At 42.5% G+C, this 16,620-nt stretch overlaps 1 protein-coding gene across 1 annotated transcript in view; it reads left to right on the top strand.

Annotated features, from left to right (window-relative positions):
- Nucleotides 1-16,620, top strand: part of MND1 (meiotic nuclear divisions 1) — a 484,477-nt gene that overhangs the window by 252,851 nt on the left and 215,006 nt on the right. The window contains exon 6 of the mRNA XM_053703752.1: nt 5,542-5,656. Within this exon, the coding sequence (XP_053559727.1) occupies nt 5,542-5,656 (115 nt within the window). The remainder of the gene's footprint in view (nt 1-5,541; nt 5,657-16,620) is intronic.

Raw genomic sequence — 16,620 nt, forward strand, 5'->3', positions numbered from 1 at the left:
AAATGTATTGATTTCACCTTAAACAGTAAAGATCAGTCTTTATCTATAAAAGAATTATCACCAGAGGGTTCTGTCGAGGGGGAAGTTATGCCGACAAACTCTCCCCACGTGTCAGACCCTTCGCATCCCGCTCAGGGGACGCACGCTAATATGGCGCCAATTACAACAGGGACGCCCCTAGCGATTACCTTGCAGGACATGGCTTCAATCATGAATAATACCCTGTCAGAGGTATTATCTAGATTGCCTGAATTAAGAGGCAAGCGCGATAGCTCTGGGGTTAGGAGAGATACAGAGCGCGCAAATGCTGTTAGAGCCATGTCTGATACTGCCTCACAGTATGCAGAATATGAGGACGGAGAGCTTCAGTCTGTGGGTGACATCTCTGACTCGGGGAAACCTGATTCAGAGATTTCTAATTTTAAATTTAAGCTTGAGAACCTCCGTGTATTGCTTGGGGAGGTATTAGCTGCTCTGAATGACTGTAACACAGTTGCAATTCCAGAGAAATTGTGTAGGCTGGATAGATACTATGCGGTGCTGGTGTGTACTGACGTTTTTCATATACCTAAAAGGCTTACAGAAATTATTAGCAAGGAGTGGGATAGACCCGGTGTGCCCTTTTCCCCACCTCCTATATTTAGAAAAATGTTTCCAATAGACGCCACTACACGGGACTTATGGCAGACGGTCCCTAAGGTGGAGGGAGCAGTTTCTACTTTAGCAAAGCGTACCACTATCCCGGTTGAGGACAGTTGTGCTTTTTCAGATCCAATGGATAAAAATTTTTAGGGTTACCTTAAGAAAATGTTTATTCAACAAGGTTTTATTTTACAGCCCCTTGCATGCATTGCGCCTGTCACTGCTGCGGCGGCATTCTGGTTTGAGGCCCTGGAAGAGGCCATCCAGACAGCTCTATTGAATGAAATTATTGACAAGCTTAGAACGCTTAAGCTAGCTAACTCATTTGTTTCTGATGCCATTGTTCATTTGACTAAACTAACGGCTAAGAATTCCGGATTCGCCATCCAGGCGCGTAGGGCGCTATGGCTTAAATCCTGGTCAGCTGACGTGACTTCAAAGTCTAAATTACTCAACATTCCTTTCAAGGGGCAGACCTTATTCGGGCCTGGCTTGAAGGAAATTATTGCTGACATTACTGGAGGCAAGGGTCATACCCTTCCTCAGGACAGGGCCAAATCAAAGGCCAAACAGTCTTATTTTCGTGCCTTTCGAAATTTCAAGGCAGGAGCAGCATCAACTTCCTCCGCTTCAAAACAAGAGGGAACTGTTGCTCATTCCAGACAGGCCTGGAAACCTAACCAGTCCTGGAACAAGGGCAAGCAGGCCAGAAAGCCTGCTGCTGCCCCCAAGACAGCATGAAGGAACGGCCCCCTATCCGGAAACGGATCTAGTGGGGGGCAGACTTTCTCTCTTCGCCCAGGCGTGGGCAAGAGATGTTCAGGATCCCTGGGCGTTGGAGATTATATCTCAGGGATATCTTCTGGACTTCAAAGCTTCTCCTCCACAAGGGAGATTTAATCTTTCAAGGTTATCAGCACACCAGATAAAGAAAGAGGCATTCCTAAGCTGTGTGCAAGACCTCCTCGTAATGGGAGTGATCCATCCAGTTCCGCGACGGAACAAGGACAGGGATTTTATTCAAATCTGTTTGTGGTTCCCAAGAAAGAGGGAACCTTCAGACCAATCTTGGATCTAAAGATCTTAAACAAATTCCTCAGAGTTCCATCATTCAAAATGGAAACTATTCGGACCATCCTACCCATGATCCAAGAGGGTCAGTACATGACCACAGTGGACTTAAAGGATGCCTACCTTCACATACCGATTCACAAAGATCATCATCGGTTCCTAAGGTTTGCCTTTCTAGACAGGCATTACCAATTTGTAGCTCTTCCCTTCGGGTTGGCTACAGCCCCGAGAATCTTTACAAAGGTTCTGGGCTCACTTCTGGCGGTTCTAAGACCGCGAGGCATAGCGGTGGCTCCGTATCTAGACGACATCCTGATACAGGTGTCAAGCTTTCAAATTGCCAAGTCTCATACAGAGATAGTTCTGGCATTTCTGAGGTTGCATGGGTGTAAAGTGAACGTGGAAAAGAGTTCTCTATCACCACTCACAAGAGTCTCTTTCCTAGGGACTCTTATAGATTCTGTAGAGATGAAAATTTACCTGACGGAGTCCAGGTTATCAAAACTTCTAAATGCTTGCCGTGTCCTTCATTCCATTCCACGCCCGTCAGTGGCTCAGTGCATGGAAGTAATCGGCTTAATGGTAGCGGCAATGGACATAGTGCCATTTGCGCGCCTGCATCTCAGACCGCTGCAATTATGCATGCTAAGTTAGTGGAATGGGGATTACTCAGATTTGTCCCCTCTACTAAATCTGGATCAAGAGACCAGAGATTCTCTTCTCTGGTGGCTTTCTCGGGTCCATCTGTCCAAGGGTATGACCTTTCGCAGGCCAGATTGGACGATTGTAACAACAGATGCCAGCCTTCTAGGTTGGGGCGCAGTCTGGAACTCCCTGAAGGCTCAGGGATCGTGGACTCAGGAGGAGAAACTCCTCCCAATAAATATTCTGGAGTTAAGAGCAATATTCAATGCTCTTCTAGCTTGGCCTCAGTTAGCAACACTGAGGTTCATCAGATTTCAGTCGGACAACATCACGACTGTGGCTTACATCAACCATCAAGGGGGAACCAGGAGTTCCCTAGCGATGTTAGAAGTCTCAAAGATAATTCGCTGGGCAGAGTCTCACTCTTGCCACCTGTAAGCGATCCACATCCCAGGCGTAGAGAACTGGGAGGCGGATTTTCTAAGTCGTCAGACTTTTCATCCGGGGGAGTGGGAACTCCATCCGGAGGTGTTTGCTCAACTGGTCCATCTTTGGGGCAAACCAGAACTGGATCTCATGGCGTCTCGCCAGAACGCCAAGCTTCCTTGTTACGGGTCCAGGTCCAGGGACCCGGGAGCAACGCTGATAGATGCTCTAGCAGCTCCTTGGTTCTTCAACCTGGCCTATGTGTTTCCACCGTTTCCTCTGCTCCCTCGACTGATTGCCAAAATCAAACAGGAGAGAGCATCGGTGATTCTGATAGCGCCTGCGTGGCCACGCAGGACCTGGTATGCAGACCTAGTGGACATGTCATCTCTTCCACCATGGACTCTGCCTCTGAGGCAGGACCTTCTAATACAAGGTCCTTTCAATCATCCAAATCTAATTTCTCTGAGACTGACTGCATGGAGATTGAACGCTTGATTCTATCAAGGCGTGGCTTCTCCGAGTCAGTCATTGATACCTTAATACAGGCTCGGAAGCCTGTCACCAGGAAAATCTACCATAAGATATGGCGTAAATATCTTTATTGGTGTGAATCCAAGAGTTACTCATGGAGTAAGGTTAGGATTCCTAGGATATTGTCCTTTCTCCAAGAGGGTTTGGACAAAGGCTTATCAGCTAGTTCTTTAAAAGGACAGATCTCTGCTCTGTCTATTCTTTTGCACAAGCGTCTGGCAGAAGTTCCAGACGTCCAGGCATTTTGTCAGGCTTTGGTTAGGATTAACCCTGTGTTTAAAACTGTTGCTCCCCCGTGGAGCTTAAACTTGGTTCTTAAAGTTCTTCAGGGAGTTCCGTTTGAACCCCTTCATTCCATTGATATTAAACTTTTGTCTTGGAAAGTTCTGTTTTTGTTGGCTATTTCCTCGGCTCGAAGAGTCTCTGAGTTATCTGCCTTACATTGTGATTCTCCTTATCTGATTTTTCATTCAGACAAGGTAGTTCTGCGTACCAAACCTGGGTTTTTACCTAAGGTGGTTTCTAACAGGAATATCAATCAAGAGATTGTTGTTCCATCATTGTGTCCTAATCCTTCTTCAAAGAAGGAACGTCTTTTGCATTATCTGGACGTAGTCCGTGCCTTGAAGTTTTACTTACAGGCTACTAAAGATTTTCGTCAAACATCTGCCCTGTTTGTCGTTTACTCTGGACAGAGGAGAGGTCATAAAGCTTCGACAACCTCTCTCTCCTTTTGGCTTCGGAGCATAATACGCTTAGCCTATGAGACTGCTGGACAGCAGCCCCCTGAAAGGATTACAGCTCATTCTACTAGAGCTGTGGCTTCCACCTGGGCCTTTAAAAATGAGGCCTCTGTTGAACAGATTTGCAATGCTGCGACTTGGTCTTCGCTTCACACCTTTTCAAAATTTGACACTTTTGCTTCTTCGGAGGCTGTTTTTGGGAGAAAGGTTCTACAGGCAGTGGTTCCTTCCGTTTAAGTTCCTGCCTTGTCCCTCCCATCATCCGTGTACTTTAGCTTTGGTATTGGTATCCCACAAGTAATGGATGATCCGTGGACTGGATACACTTAACAAGAGAAAACATAATTTATGCTTACCTGATAAATTTATTTCTCTTGTAGTGTATCCAGTCCACGGCCCGCCCTGTCCTTTTAAGGCAGGTCTAAATTTTAATTAAACTACAGTCACCACTGCACCCTATGGTTTCTCCTTTCTCGTCTTGTTTCGGTCGAATGACTGGATATGGCAGTGAGGGGAGGAGCTATATAGCAGCTCTGCTGTGGGTGATCCTCTTGCAACTTCCTGTTGGGAAGGAGAATATCCCACAAGTAATGGATGATCCGTGGACTGGATACACTACAAGAGAAATAAATTTATCAGGTAAGCATAAATTATGTTTTTTTACCCTAGTTGCTGAGATTTTAGACCTCTTGTTGAATATTTTCCTTTTCCCTTCTGGGAATATTTGGAATCGGTACGTCCTTGGAGCCGGCGGGACTTGTCTCTTCGGGGGCTTTGTGCTCAGTGGAATCTAGTACCTTTGAGCGGTCTCTATCTGGGCTTGCTGGATTTAACTGTTGGGCAGTTACTTACTCCTTTCAGTCCTTTTTGTTCTGCTCTGTACAGCAGTTGTTGTTTGGTTGGGGTAATGTCAGGCTGTGGTGCCCTTCAAATGCGCCGCCTTGTCTACCCGCCCTTTTTTTCATTCAGTGTTCTCTATAGCTTGGGTATTGTTTTCCCAAAAGTAATGAATGCAGCTGTGGACTCTCCCCATTTAAGAAGAAAAACTTAAATTATGCTTACCTGATAATTTTCTTTTCTTCTGACTGAGAGAGTCCACAGCTCCCCGCCCACGTTTTTTTTTATGGGGGGGTGGCCATGTTTACTTTATTCTTCTGGCACTTTTTTTTTTTTTACCTGATATTTCTCCTACTGTTCCTTGTTCCTTTGGCAGAATAACTGGGGGATGAGGGAAGTGAGGGAGGTATTTCAGCCTTTTCCTGGGGTGTCTTTTCCTCCTCCTGCTAGCCAGGTTCTGAATTCCCAAAAGTAATGAATGCAGCTGTGGACTCTCCCCGTCAGAAGAAAATAAAATTATCAGGTAAGCATAATTTGTTTGTTTTTAGATTTTAGCTGTAGTGGAGAGTTTAATCTTATTAAGATCATGGAGACTAATTAATGGTCATTTTTATTTTACTTTACACCTTAATTTGTTTTATAGGAGGAGCGATCAACAATGTCAAAGGAGCTGGCAGCTCTGAGACAGCAAAGAGACAAATTTAAGACAGAACTTGAGAAATACAAAGAATGCGACCCAGATGTTATTGACGAAATGAGTAAGTCATTATCTTACACAGGAATGAGTTGTCTTTTTTTAAACTAGATTTGTAAACTATATTGGCATATTTTATGTATGGATGATCCAACAATGTGACTTCTGAAGGCAATCGCTGATTGTTCTGATCTCTTTCCGCATATAATACAACAAAGGCCTTTTTTTTTTTTTTAATAACTTTATTTTCACAAACTCGCCCAGAGAGGGACATTACAATTCACCGCATTAACCATAGTACAGTAATGTTTTTACATAGTTAGACTTACAGTTAGTGAAGGTGAGGGAGTCATACAAATAGTGCATAGCAGCCTCTCCGAGCTTGCTTTCCTTTTTATGATCAAACCAATACTAATAAGGAGAGATGGGGGCGGGGGTGGGAGGGAGAGGGTTGCAGGGGGAGAGAGGAGTGGATTAGGGTAAGGGTTGGAGTATGGAGAGAGAGGAGCGAAGGAGGGGGGGCAGAAATAAGGAAGCAAGAAATAAATAACTTTACATTTCCTATTGCTAACTCAGTCAATGTGTTAAAGCACCAATCCCTACGTTGCTTTGGTTAAACAGTACACAGGTTTACAGTAAGGAGGGGAGAAAATACACAGGAGTTTAGTTTAGTGATCTCATCCTGAGCTCACGCTCATTTCCCGGTTAACCTTTCTGGTAGGGAAGGGTGGGCAATGTTGACTTGAGGGTGGGGGAGGAGGGGGGGGGGGGACTATGGGAAGGTGGTGGGGAAGGTGGAACCGGGGTGGGAACAGGGTAGGGGGTTGGAGGTGTCAAAGATGGGAAGGGGGGGGGAGGGAAAGGAAACAAGGGAGAGCAAACAATTATTTAGTTGACAGCCTAGTTTCACAGTAGATGGCAGCTGCTATCTTAATTGGAACCATTCAAACATTCCTACATACATGTTGCGCTGCCATCCCTCGAAGCTGTGAGCCTAAGCCCGTACTAAACATAAGCCACGATCAACTAGGCCTGGTGTCTAATAACCAATCATTTCAGATATAACCATGGTCAAACATTTCAAAATGTAGCAAAAACAACAACATGTAACAAACAAGTAACAGTTCTATTGCAGTAATAAATCCCATACAATGGATTATGAATTCTATACCCCGTACAAGTAAGAAGGGGGGGGGGGGGGGGGGCAGCCAGCAGCCAGCTTGTAGATGTCCAGCGTCAGTGTCTTTGGGCACAGTCCCGGGTCTGTAATAATATTAGGGATGGGTGAAAGTCATTAAGTGATATGTAGAAAGTCAGGTAGTTTCTTCTGTCAGGAGCCATCGGCCCTTCAGTTGCTCAGTCATGAAGTAGGTGCTATTGCGAAAGGGTGCCAGAAGGTGTTGTCTAACGTCTGGAGCGAGGTGCAGCAAGTAAGGTTCCCATTTGGACATGAAATGTTTTACCCTCATCTCCACATCCCCTTTAACATTAGCTTGCTCAACAAGAAACTGGGTGTGCACTAGTCTTATGAGGTGGGTTATGTGTGGGGGTTTGGGGAGGATCCAGTGCTTAAGTATTAATTTCCTGGACAACAATAGGATTGCATTTATAAAACGAACTTTCGGGGGGAAAGGGGGGTGGCCCCGCAGGAAGAAAACCTCATGTCTTGTTAGTCTAGTTTTGTCGCTGGTAATCTTGGAAAGCCAGAACTGTACCTTTTCCCAGAATTGTAAGATTCTGGGACATTCCCAGAACAAATGCACCATGCCCGGATCCGGGAAAGAGCACTTCATGCATGAGGAGCTTGCACCGGGCACCCATTTGGCTCTTAAGGTTGGTGTGATATAGCTTTGGTGCATAAGTTTAAGGTGTGATTCTCTGGCATCCGAAGCCAGGGTGGCTCTTACGACCCGTTCGTAACTATTCGTCAGTGTATCTGTGTCTATCTCCTCATGCAGGGTGGCCGACCACTTGTCGCTCAGGTGCTGCACAACGTCAACAGCCGTCTGTTGCATAACTAGATCATAAATGTAAGAGATGGAGTGAGTTCCCTGTTTAGCCAGGGAGCAAAGACTATCCACATGTGTGTGTTTCCTAATGTCCAATCCCTCTGTCTGAAGCTTGCGTACGTAGTGGGTACATTGAAGATATGGAAAGATACTGTGTGGGGGGAGGTTGTACTTTTCCCGAAGCGTGGCTAGTGAGTGCACTTCTCCAGAGAGGGGGTCTATAAGCTGTGACACCGAGGTCAAGCCCCTCTCCCCCCATGTCCTGAACACCTGTGTGGTCATACCCGGGAGAAAGGTTGGGTTCCCCTGCAATGGGAGGCGCCTGGTGATAGTGTGAGAAAGTCCCCACCACCTACACAATCTCGTCCATGCCCTGAGGGGGTCCCTGAACAAGATACTATCTTTAATATGGGGTGGCAATGAACGAAGTTCTGCGTGCGGCAGAAAGGTTCGGGCCAGCGGGTGTACAAGCTGGGCCTCCAGTTGCTTATCACCGAACACTAACAAGAGATAGTAGTCGCACCACCAAGTTCAATGAATAGTTTTCTTTATTGAGCCAAGATCAAAAAATCAGCAACGTTTCGGACACAAGTCCTTAATCTTGCATAACAAACAGACACTGATTCACTTCTTATATACCCAAAATAAGTCACACCTGCACAGCTAATTGTAACACCTGAAAAGTCAGGTATAACATTAACAGCCAAATGTTGCCACCATGTGGTCAACTACAAACATCACACTTATCTAAATAATTTTAATTTAACCATTACTTATCCAGCAATGAATTAATACATAGTCTAAAATATATCCATGTACAATGCAGACTCTCAAGCAGTATATGATTTTAACTTGTTCCTTTATACTACATATTATCAAAGATAGATGTAAACATTTTATTTAATGAAGATTTTCAAATAGATTTCTACAGAAAAATTGACCAATCTAATTCTTTATTCATGCCCCCTGGAGATAATGTCCCTAATTCATAAATCCAATACGCTTCACGTTTTTGTAATAATTTAATTCTATCACCCCCTCTTCTAGGATGTTGCACTTGTTCCAAAATCTGGAACCTTAATTGGCTTAGATTATGCCCTGCAGACAAAAAATGATGGGCAACTGGGGCATCCTTTTTCTTGGTTCTAATACTACTTTTGTGTTGAACTATGCGTTCTTTGACGCACTGGGAGGTCTCGCCCACATAACCCAGCCCACATGGGCATTTAATCAAATATATCACAAAGTCAGTATTGCAAGTATAATGTCCCTTAATGAAATATTTTTTGCCAGTACTTGGATGACTAAATGTTGGCCCTTTAATAATACTGTTGCAATTTGAGCACCCTAAGCAGGGAAAACTACCCAGATTTTTCTTACCAAAATAAGTTTGAACTGGTCTCTTAGATGGACCAATATCTGCCCGTACCAGAACATCTTTTATGTTTTTTCCTCGTTTAAAAGCTGGCATAGGGGGAATCTTAAATTCCTGAATATTAGGATTACAAGTGCTCAAAATGTGCCAATGCCTACGAATAATCTTCATAACCTGTTGATTCCAAGGGGCAAATTGACTTACAAACACTAGTCTAGGGCTTTTTTTATTATCATCCATCATAGGTTTTTTCTTTTCCAATAACAACTCTCTAGGGGTGTTTAATGCATTCCTAAATTCAGTCTCAATTAATTCATATGGATATCCCCTTTGTAGGAAGCGATCCCCCATTTCTTTAAGCCTGTCTTTAACCACTGTTTCATCAGACACAATACGCCTTACACGTAAAAACTGGCTCCTGGGTAAAGATCTTACCAGTGAAGGGGGGTGTGCACTTTTATAGTGCAGGAGAGTGTTGCAATCTGTGTCTTTCCTATGAAGGTCCACAGTTAGACCTGATTTACACTTTGACACAACTGTGTCCAGAAATACAACACTCTCCTCACTAAAGACTAACTTAAATCTGATGTGACTAGTTGCTGCATTTAATTCATTCACAAAATTTACCAGGGTTCCAATGTCGCCCCCCCACACCCCAAACACATCATCAATATAGCGCCACCAGGTGGCGCCATATGATAAAAATAAAGGATTGTTATAAACAAAATGTTCCTCAAACATATTCATAAAAATATTTGCGTATGTGGGAGCGACATTGGAACCCATGGCGGTCCCTTGGAGCTGAAGATAATAATTGTCCTCAAAAAGAAAATAATTACACCTTAAATTAATATTAAGTAACTGCAAAATAAACTCTGCCTGTGAAGTAGTGTATCTATCAGATTCACTCAGAACTTTCTCCACTGCTCCAATCCCTGCCTCATGTGTGATAGCTGTATACAGCGATGTCACATCCAGACTAAAAAGAATGCATTTATTATCCCCTAGATGCAAATCACGCAATTTAGCTAAAAAATCTCGTGTGTCTTGGATGTATGAATTAGAATTAACAAAAGGTCTAAGAACCTTATCCAAATATATTGATACCTTGGACAATACTGAGCCCATGCCTGCCACAATTGGGCGGCCAGGAGGTGCTTGCAGATTTTTATGCACTTTTGGCAGAGTGTACATCACTGGAGTGATGTCCTCAGATTCTAATAAAAACCTTCTCACATCCTTATCAATAATGCCATTATTAAATGCAAATCGAACACAAGCCTCAATCTCCTTTTTAATCTCAAAGATAGGGTTGTGGGTCAATTGTTTATATACATTAATATCAGATAATTGTGAATAAAGAATTAGATTGGTCAATTTTTCTGTAGAAATCTATTTGAAAATCTTTATTAAATAAAATGTTTACATCTATTTTTGATAATATGTAGTATAAAGGAACAAGTTAAAATCATATACTGCTTGAGAGTCTGCATTGTACATGGATATATTTTAGACTATGTATTAATTCATTGCTGGATAAGTAATGGTTAAATTAAAATTATTTAGATAAGTGTGATGTTTGTAGTTGACCACATGGTGGCAACATTTGGCTGTTAATGTTATACCTGACTTTTCAGATGTTACAATTAGCTGTGCAGGTGTGACTTATTTTGGGTATATAAGAAGTGAATCAGTGTCTGTTTGTTATGCAAGATTAAGGACTTGTGTCCGAAACGTTGCTGATTTTTTGATCTTGGCTCAATAAAGAAAACTATTCATTGAACTTGGTGGTGCGACTACTATCTCTTGTTACATTTACTGGGGGTATTTTGCAGTGCCCCTGTGATTGCACACCTTGGATCTCAGGTGCTGGACTTTGAGAACTTTTCACTATTTTGTCTGCAAGTTGGTCCTTTGCACTGGAGATCATGGAAACAATACAAGAGAATACAGAGCCTAAGACATTTGGATATACAGACATGGAGGCCGCGAGAATTACCACTTTGACTCGTGGCTCAAGGGACTTTTTGAAGTCTTCACCTTCACAGGCAGTAGGTAAAAAGCTTGAATATTTAAGCAAGAAACATGTGGCTTTTGAGCTGCATGCAGTGACTTTGGCCGAATACCATAGGGTGAAACGTATCCCAAGAGGATTACGTATGCATACCAGACCCACTTTGATGACAGATAACCAAGAATACTGCCAGAAATTTGAGATGATTCTGAATAAATGCAGTTTTGATTTGATGGTGTTAACTGTGGAGTGTTTGCAAAAAGAGATCGATAAACAGAGTACACAGATAGAAGAGATGAAGAAGGAATTGTCTGCAAACTTACCCGGTACAGAGATGGAGTCATTGATTTCTTCCCTTGACACACAGATGGATACGTTAAAGAAAGAGATCCAGGAACGGAAGAAACAGAAGTTTGCCCGGGATGAGAGTGACTACACTGCCGGAACTGTTTACCGCTGGCTGAGTGATCCGAGGAACAGATTTGGAGGGGACACTTCCGGTTTCCGGCGCCGCAAGTCCGGGACAAGACAGAGTTCCAATAGCTCGGAGGGCACAACTTCTGAGTCCGGGTCGGGGGAATCAGGCACGGAACAACACACAAGCGACGTGGAGGCAGGAAACACAAGTGGAATCGCCAAAGGAAGTATGAAGCGTCAACCGGGAGCTTCAGGCAGTCAGAGAGTGAAAACCCGCAGAAACAAAATGTAATTATCAATTTAAGTAATGTTACACTTACATCTACAGAACAGGGTTTACTCGATAAGGGCCTCTCCTACTGTCCACAAAACAAAGGGGACAGCTTTGAGCTACAAAAGGACTTAAATCGGTTCTTTAGAACTTTAAAACTTAAAAGCTTTTTTTCTGAAATGCCTGATGTTGTTAGTGGTGGGAAGAGAGATGTTCAAACTATAACTGATAGAGCATTGAATTTGAACATACTAGGTCTTTCTAATAAAAGTGTATTTACACCTGTGCAGGTAAATCCTGGGGTACAAACATATATACAACTGGTACAAAATGATATTGTAGCTTTGGATAAAAAAACTGGGTCGCATAATAATTATTTAAAGTACAATAAGAATTTTACATCTAAGGATAAATGTGCTTTAGATAATCTGAATAAGAACAAACAATTGGTGGTGAAAAGTGCGGATAAGGGTGGGTCAATTGTTTTATTGGACAAAAAATATTATGTCCAAGAAATTAAAACACAATTATCTGATATTAATGTATATAAACAATTGACCCACAACCCTATCTTTGAGATTAAAAAGGAGATTGAGGCTTGTGTTCGATTTGCATTTAATAATGGCATTATTGATAAGGATGTGAGAAGGTTTTTATTAGAATCTGAGGACATCACTCCAGTGATGTACACTCTGCCAAAAGTGCATAAAAATCTGCAAGCACCTCCTGGCCACGCAATTGTGGCAGGCATGGGCTCAGTATTGTCCAAGGTATCAATATATTTGGATAAGGTTCTTAGACCTTTTGTTAATTCTAATTCATACATCCAAGACACACGAGATTTTTTAGCTAAATTGCGTAATTTGCATCTAGGGGATAATAAATGCATTCTTTTTAGTCTGGATGTGACATCGCTGTATACAGCTATCACACATGAGGCAGGGATTGGAGCAGTGGAGAAAGTTCTGAGTGAATCTGATAGATACACTACTTCACAGGCAGAGTTTATTTTGCAGTTACTTAATATTATTTTAAGGTGTAATTATTTTCTTTTTGAGGACAATTATTATCTTCAGCTCCAAGGGACCGCCATGGGTTCCAATGTCGCTCCCACATACGCAAATATTTTCTCCAACATAGGTGTGTCCGGTCCACGGCGTCATCCTTACTTGTGGGATATTCTCTTCCCCAACAGGAAATGGCAAAGAGCCCAGCAAAGCTGGTCACATGATCCCTCCTAGGCTCCGCCTTCCCCAGTCATTCTCTTTGCCGTTGTACAGGCAACATCTCCACGGAGATGGCTTAGAGTTTTTTGGACGAGACTGCCGGACGGCAGCCTCCTGAAAGAATCACAGCTCATTCCACTAGGGCTGTGGCTTCCACATGGGCCTTCAAGAACGAGGCTTCTGTTGATCAGATATGTAAGGCAGCGACTTGGTCTTCACTGCACACTTTTACTAAATTTTACAAATTTGATACTTTTGCTTCTTCTGAGGCTATTTTTGGGAGAAAGGTTTTGCAAGCCGTGGTGCCTTCCATCTAGGTGACCTGATTTGCTCCCTCCCTTCATCCGTGTCCTAAAGCTTTGGTATTGGTTCCCACAAGTAAGGATGACGCCGTGGACCGGACACACCTATGTTGGAGAAAACAGAATTTATGTTTACCTGATAAATTACTTTCTCCAACGGTGTGTCCGGTCCACGGCCCGCCCTGGTTTTTTAATCAGGTCTGATAATTTATTTTCTTTAACTACAGTCACCACGGTATCATATGATTTCTCCTATGCAAATATTCCTCCTTTACGTCGGTCGAATGACTGGGGAAGGCGGAGCCTAGGAGGGATCATGTGACCAGCTTTGCTGGGCTCTTTGCCATTTCCTGTTGGGGAAGAGAATATCCCACAAGTAAGGATGACGCCGTGGACCGGACACACCGTTGGAGAAAGTAATTTATCAGGTAAACATAAATTCTGTTTTTATGAATATGTTTGAGGAACATTTTGTTTATAACAATCCTTTATTTTTATCATATGGCGCCACCTGGTGGCGCTATATTGATGATGTGTTTGGGGTGTGGGGGGGCGACATTGGAACCCTGGTAAATTTTGTGAATGAATTAAATGCAGCAACTAGTCACATCAGATTTAAGTTAGTCTTTAGTGAGGAGAGTGTTGTATTTCTGGACACAGTTGTGTCAAAGTGTAAATCAGGTCTAACTGTGGACCTTCATAGGAAAGACACAGATTGCAACACTCTCCTGCACTATAAAAGTGCACACCCCCCTTCACTGGTAAGATCTTTACCCAGGAGCCAGTTTTTACGTGTAAGGCGTATTGTGTCTGATGAAACAGTGGTTAAAGACAGGCTTAAAGAAATGGGGGATCGCTTCCTACAAAGGGGATATCCATATGAATTAATTGAGACTGAATTTATTGGAAAAGAAAAAACCTATGATGGATGATAATAAAAAAAGCCCTAGACTAGTGTTTGTAAGTCAATTTGCCCCTTGGAATCAACAGGTTATGAAGATTATTCGTAGGCATTGGCACATTTTGAGCACTTGTAATCCTAATATTCATGAATTTAAGATTCCCCCTATGCCAGCTTTTTAAACGAGGAAAAAACATAAAAGATGTTCTGGTACGGGCAGATATTGGTCCATCTAAGAGACCAGTTCAAACTTATTTTGGTAAGAAAAATCTGGGTAGTTTTCCCTGCTTAGGGTGCTCAAATTGCAACAGTATTATTAAAGGGCCAACATTTAGTCATCCAAGTACTGGCAAAAAATATTTCATTAAGGGACATTATACTTGCAATACTGACTTTGTGATATATTTGATTAAATGCCCATGTGGGCTGGGTTATGTGGGCGAGACCTCCCAGTGCGTCAAAGAACGCATAGTTCAACACAAAAGTAGTATTAGAACCAAGAAAAAGGATGCCCCAGTTGCCCATCATTTTTTGTCTGCAGGGCATAATCTAAGCCAATTAAGGTTCCAGATTTTGGAACAAGTGCAACATCCTAGAAGAGGGGGTGATAGAATTAAATTATTACAAAAACGTGAAGCGTATTGGATTTATGAATTAGGGACATTATCTCCAGGGGGCATGAATAAAGAATTAGATTGGTCAATTTTTCTGTAGAAATCTATTTGAAAATCTTCATTAAATAAAATGTTTACATCTATCTTTGATAATATGTAGTATAAAGGAACAAGTTAAAATCATATACTGCTTGAGAGTCTGCATTGTACATGGATATATTTTAGACTATGTATTAATTAATTGCTGGATAAGTAATGGTTAAATTAAAATTATTTAGATAAGTGTGATGTTTGAAGTTGACCACATGGTGGCAACATTTGGCTGTTAATGTTATACCTGACTTTTCAGGTGTTACAATTAGCTGTGCAGGTGTGACTTATTTTGGGTATATAAGAAGTGAATCAGTGTCTGTTTGTTATGCAAGATTAAGGACTTGTGTCCGAAACGTTGCTGATTTTTTGATCTTGGCTCAATAAAGAAAACTATTCATTGAACTTGGTGGTGCGACTACTATCTCTTGTTACATTTACTGGGGGTATTTTGCAGTGCCCCTGTGATTGCACACCTTGGATCCCAGGTGCTGGACTTTGAGAACTTATCACCGAACACTGTTGTGCCTTCCAACCATTCAAAGATCAACTTGGCCAACGTGGCCCAGTTGTACCACTCTACATTGGGCAACTTAAGCCCACCCCTGGTAACTGGCATAGCCAGCTTGAGTCGACTAATCCTTTGTTTTTTGCCGTTCCACGCAAATCTGGAAAACATTGTGTTTATAGTTTGCGTGTCTTTTCGCGTAAGGAGGAGAGGCAGTAGTTGGAGTGGGTATAGCAGTTTTGGCATTGCTATCATCTTTATTAGGTTGGTCCTTCCTGATAGGGATAGTGGGAGCTTAGACCAGCCGGTCAGAAGGGCTTGGACCTGCGTGAGTGTCGGGGGAATGTTGAGTTTGTAGATCAAATTAGGGTTTGTGTGTAGATATATGCCTAGGTATTTAAACGCATCTGTTGTGATTTTAAGCGGTGGGTGGGGTGTGTCCTGGTCCGCAGTATTTCTTTCATGTAATTGGCAAGAGCCCATGAGCTAGTGACATATGGGATATACAATCCTACCAGGAGGGGAAAAGTTTCCCAAACCTCAAAATGCCTATAAATACACCCCTCACCACACCCACAATTCAGTTTTACAAACTTTGCCTCCTATGGAGGTGGTGAAGTAAGTTTGTGCTAAGATTTCTACGTTGATATGCGCTTCTCAGCATTGTTGAAGCCCGATTCCTCTCAGAGTACAGCGAATGTCAGAGGGACGTGAAGGGAGTATCACCTATTGAATACGATGATTTCCCTAACGGGGGTCTTTTTCATGGGTTCTCTGTTATCGGTCGTAGAGATTCATCTCCTACCTCCCTTTTCAGATCGACGATATACTTACAAATTTACCATTACCTCTACTAAAGAACTGTTTTAGTACTGGTTTGGCTATCTGCTATATGTGGATGGGTGTATTTTGGTAAGTATGTTTTCATTTACTTAAGACACTCTCAGCTATGGTTTGGCACTTTATGCAAATTATATAAAGTTCTAAATATATGTATTGTACTTATATTTGCCATGAGTCAGGTTCATGCATTTCCTTCTGCAGACTGTCAGTTTCATATTTGGGAATATAAACACTTTAAGAAATTTGTTTCTTACCTGGGGTTTAGTCTTTTTCAATTTGACTACTTTTGCATTTGCGGGTATTAGGCCCGCGGGTGCGTCAAATGTTAGACTTTATTGCGTCATTTTTGGCGCGGGAAATTACGTTTTTGACGCAACTTCGTCATTTCCGGCGTCATTCATGACGTCGAGACCTTTCACACGGCGGCGTCATTAGTGAAGCAAGTGTGTCATTTCCGG

This window comes from Bombina bombina, chromosome 2, assembly GCF_027579735.1.
Source record: "Bombina bombina isolate aBomBom1 chromosome 2, aBomBom1.pri, whole genome shotgun sequence".
NCBI lineage: Eukaryota > Metazoa > Chordata > Amphibia > Anura > Bombinatoridae > Bombina > Bombina bombina.